The sequence below is a fragment of the Corticium candelabrum genome, chromosome 4 (assembly GCF_963422355.1).
Source record: "Corticium candelabrum chromosome 4, ooCorCand1.1, whole genome shotgun sequence".
NCBI classification, from domain to species: Eukaryota; Metazoa; Porifera; class Homoscleromorpha; order Homosclerophorida; family Plakinidae; genus Corticium; species Corticium candelabrum.
In genome coordinates, this window is record NC_085088.1 from 2,733,931 (window position 1) to 2,738,930 (window position 5,000).

The 5,000-nt window shown below is 39.8% G+C and overlaps 1 protein-coding gene across 1 annotated transcript in view; it reads left to right on the forward strand.

The window, feature by feature from the left end:
- LOC134178610 (uncharacterized) overlaps positions 1-5,000 on the forward strand; it is a 31,125-nt gene that overhangs the window by 1,261 nt on the left and 24,864 nt on the right. The window contains exons 4-8 of the mRNA XM_062645488.1: positions 50-103; positions 177-275; positions 4,083-4,150; positions 4,207-4,262; positions 4,789-4,951. Of these exons, the coding sequence (XP_062501472.1) occupies positions 50-103; positions 177-275; positions 4,083-4,150; positions 4,207-4,262; positions 4,789-4,951 (440 nt within the window). The remainder of the gene's footprint in view (positions 1-49; positions 104-176; positions 276-4,082; positions 4,151-4,206; positions 4,263-4,788; positions 4,952-5,000) is intronic.

Below are 5,000 nucleotides of genomic sequence, written 5' to 3' on the forward strand. Positions count from 1 at the left end.
TGGTGATCATGTCTATCCAACAAATGGCCAATCATGATTTCATTTTCAGATGTGGATGTTTCGTCGTGGAGCTAAAGTATTAGTCTCTAGGCAGGAAATTAAGGTTGAAATTTTTGACAATAAACGTTGCAAGTTAGGGCCTTTACAGAGTTGTTATTGTTGTTGTCCTTCCATAGGATGGTCTAAGTTCTACAGATGAGTTGTCGGCTATTCACTTGGAGAAGGTGGCGAGCAGGACACAAAGAGGATTTACGTCATGTAGAAGTAATGTTTTGGTATGAAACGACGGTGTGTTTGTGGTATTTGCTATTCGTTTATTAATTTATGCATCATGTGTATTATTATTATATGTATTATTGTTATTTATTATGTTATATATATATATTTATTTATATATATACATGTAATTATTATGATTTATTTATATGTCATGCTTAACCAGATCAGTCTGGTTCGTAAGGTCTCTCATAACAGTCTAGCAAACAACCATAGAATTTATGTTCAAACAGGTCACGTACACCCATGCGGTACGACTCGGATAACAGGGCAAGCTAGAGTTCAACCACGCACACATATTCCTATCACGGCAGAGCTTTGCCTTACATTGTAGCTCCAGCGAACAGAAGCCCTCACTATCTGACCGGCACAAGGGGGCCCCAGAGCTGCAGTTGTTGTGACAGCCTCTTTATGTTGCAAACTCAAGAAAGGAACACATACAAGACTTCCTCACAGAAGTATTGCAACGCGTAAGTGCAAATACTCCGTACCAACTGCTTTCAGAGATACCAAGGGTTCTGCGCTAGTGGAATTTAACCAGTCACACAAACATGGATGTTGACGGTACGTAGGGCCTAGACTACGTCAGTTACTGTGCTTGAATATTTCTAAGACATGTACAGTATGCGCAAACCGCTATTGCAACAAACTAGTACGATACGAAGTTGTAATTGCAGCATGCAGATGCCCAAAGCATTACAGAGATATTGGTCTGTGCAAATCTTTCATGGAAGCAGCAAAAGCTGCCAGTTAGCACCCAGTGACAACAAGAAGAGGCACTTCTGGACTGTTGTGGCTTCACCAACATACACACAGAGAGATCTGAGAACACTGCCAATAGGGATGAGCCAAATTATTTTTTCAGACATTTTAAACCATCTTGGTACACAACTTTAGTTAAGAGTTACTGTTTCAAGTAATGTAGAAATAAACTTAATTATGTAATTACTATGGTGTTACACACTTTGTGCTACCACACATGCATGCACTGCTTTCAAGTTACGATATGTGTATTACTGCAGTGTGCACATTCCACGGTTATGCAACTACAGGTTAGAGTACGTATGTTAAACATATGTTACACATATGTGTAACATATGTTACACCTCTGCACGTATGTTACACATATTGTCCGAACAATTGTCCACTAATTCGCGAAAACAAATGCAATATCTAAATGGCACGAAGCAGCACCGTCCTGACGCCACAAGTCACACCCAAATCTGACTGCCTTCTGTCATGAGTCCTGCTGGATAGCCTTGATACGGCGGTAGTTTACATGGTACTGGCGGGACCTGACGGCTTAAGGAAGTGCATGCGCGATTGAAGCAACTCTTCTCCTCCGCGTTTATGCAGATAAGAGACGAAAATCAGTTGGGCAAAATGTAGTGAGCAAAGGAATGTCACTTACTTTGACCGCTCACAACAAATTATGTACTATTAGCCCATGAAAACTCACACCCAGCAAGCCCCAACACAACTGATTCCTCATCAAAATGTATGTGCTAACGACAGTCTTCCACATGCTTTACAACAAATGCCAATAACACTCTGTATGACTACATTGCGAGTCAAAATGACCGAAAACCGCCATAATCATTGTCACTTTGACCTCGTCCTGCACCTCCAAACAAGAGAAGATTCCACCTTGACAAGAATTTCTGAAGAAAGCAATAGTGCAGGCACAGCCAAGAACCAAGTAGGTTGGATTCGCTCCACTTTATAGGTTGGGCGAAATAGAAATAGTTGAAGCTACCGGCGAACAGACATCATATTTGGCCATTTTGCTCGGCTTCCTGCAAGCATATCTAGATCTCTCAAGGATTAGAAAGCACGCAAGAAAACAGAGAAAAGTCAGTAGTCATTGCTGCCTTATAAGACAAGCTGAGGTTAAAGACTTACTAAACTGTGCATGGATGTTTTGCGGTTGTCATACAAGCTATTGATACGCCCTACAGATGTTCAGATTATCCGGGAGATCTTGTGAACTTAACTTTCTCGATTGTTTGGTAGTCTGTAAGCACCGGAGGAAAACCCTGTCTCAGAGGTGCTTAGACCATCATGACTGTTTAGACAGATTTATGTATTTATTATATATAAATAAACATAGTACATAATACATACATTATTATGTGTGTATGTATTATATTATACTTGTACAACAAATAACAAATTGTCAATCATTAGTAGTTTCAGAGTAGCTCATGTTTTACACATCTACTTGATATAGAATGCAGACACATTTGTTGTACAGTACAGTATGATTTGAAGGAGAGTAAGAAATTATTACCCGAGGCCCGGACGTCTGGGCTAAGGGTATAGTAGTTGTCTGGCCAACAACCGTACATCCGACCAATTTATACTTGAGTAGTGCAGATGCAAATTAAGCTATTCTGACCAATAGACAAGATGTGGTGTCATGGCCGATCAATAGACGAGATGTGGTGTCATCACCGACCAATAGACGAGATGTGGTGTCATTACCGACCAATAGACAAACGTGACATCATCATAAGGGTCTACCTCTCTTTGTTTGGTAGCTGCTAACGAGAATTCTGCTATTGGGTGTTCATCCTGTACATGGTGTTTAGTCCTTTGCTCTAGATAAGGGTTTAGCACTTAGAAACAACACCTAGTCTACATTTGTAACGTGCATGTTTTCCCAACAACAACCAGGTGTCTAGTGAACCCTAGGTATGATCACGCACACGTTACTTCGCCACGTAAGGTGAAGATAGCCTAATGTTGAGGCTACCTGACTTGTAACATTTGGCTTGTTCCACAGTGTTTCTGCATAGATAGTGGTTTTGCAGTCGGAGTACTTGAATTTTTGGTGTGTGTCGCTAATCACTAGTGTCATCTTCAACAGAAATTTGGCACTTCACAGGAATTCGCGAAGGGGAATGTGCATTGTCCATGACAGCGCATCTGTTTGTCGGATGAAGCGACTGACCTGTAAGTACGAAAGTCTGGAGACGCTTTGCACTTTGTTTAGCTTGGAAACTTTAGCTGAGACGAGTGGGTTGGGCTAAAACCTCAGTATGCAAAACATTATCATGTGATGAGATATGATTACATACACCAGCCAAGGGTTTAGCACTGTAGTGCTTCTCTCTTATTGCTGAGCATAGTGAAGCTTCTAATCTGGGTCGCACAACAGAAAGGGGCGTGGTCCTATATGGCTCTCCATTGAACTTTTGGTATATAAATCTATACTTACATATACATATATATATCTGTGTGTACACACGAACCTCAATTTCTTCTCTCCACAACCACATTTGATTATAAAACCTACTTCAAGAAATCATTTCCGTGTCCGACTACAGATTAGTATAGGAACAATTCGTGCAAGTGACCAAACAGCGACGAAAAAGCTTCATGAAGTTCGGTTGCCCCATCCTTTTGTATTGTAGGTAGGGATTATGTGTACTTGACTACTAAGAAAAGCCTTCAGAAGCTGAATTCCACCTACAGTCGACTATTCACATGTCCCGTACTTTAGTAGAAGTTTGCATGTTTACGGTAATTTCCATGACAGGGTTTCAACAAATACGTGTACTGTCTAGCTAGGACGAGGCATTTCAGTAGACGGTCAGAAAACTCTATTGCGACGTGTTATTCTCCAATGTGAGGCGAGGCGCCTACGGATACCATAAAACTAGTTATTTAAATGTAATGATAAAATAATACTAGTTGACTTATGTGGGTATGTTACAGTATTGTAATTATTAACAAGGCTGTTTTATTTGTTTATCTGTTACTTCTCAACGGTTTTGAATACTCATGTGTTGGTGTGCTGGTAGATCTACAATTTGCATGATGGGCAACATCTTAAAACGCTGAAGAACCTACATCAAAGACCGATCACATGGTATAACATATGCTAGTGTGTGTTTGGATGTGATCTTTTAGTGTGTCTATTTGCAGTCTGCTGTATTACCCTCAATTTGGTTATCTTGTCACAGCAGCGAAAGATGGTTCAGGTAGACTCTGTTGATTGATTAAGAAATTATGTAGTCATTGGAGTTTTGTGGGGAGTGTTTTGGAGAAATAGTAGATAAACACGTGTGGTCACACTCACACACACACACACACACACACACACACACACACACACACACACACACACACACACACACTCACACAAATGAACAAACAAACAAACATACACAAAAAACTTAAATATATGTACACAAACAAACACTCAAACACAAACATGCACACACAAACAAACAAATATACACACAAACAAACAAAAACAAACAAATATACACACAAACAAACAAATAAACACGCACACACACACACACACACACACACACACACACACACACCAATGTACAAGTTAATAGAATTGATAAGCACTGGACATGCAGAACATGATAGAAAAACATAACCAAATGTTTCTAGATCTACAGATTGTATAGAAAAACCAGTCGTTTGCCAATTTATTTGCCCACTCACCTACTTGTTTCTCTTCTGTTCAACTTTGTTTTTTATTTGTTCCAGTAAAGATTTGGGACAATCAGTACCAGCTTCTTCACGTGCTTGTCAGTCATAAACAATCAATAACTTGCATGGCAATGCATCCGTATGACCTACTGCTACTAACTGGATCGGCTGATACAACTATTCGACTATGGAATATAGAGACCGGAACTGAAACGGGAAAGTAAGTTTAATTGTTGATGTGTCCTTATCATATAACATTATGTTAAAAT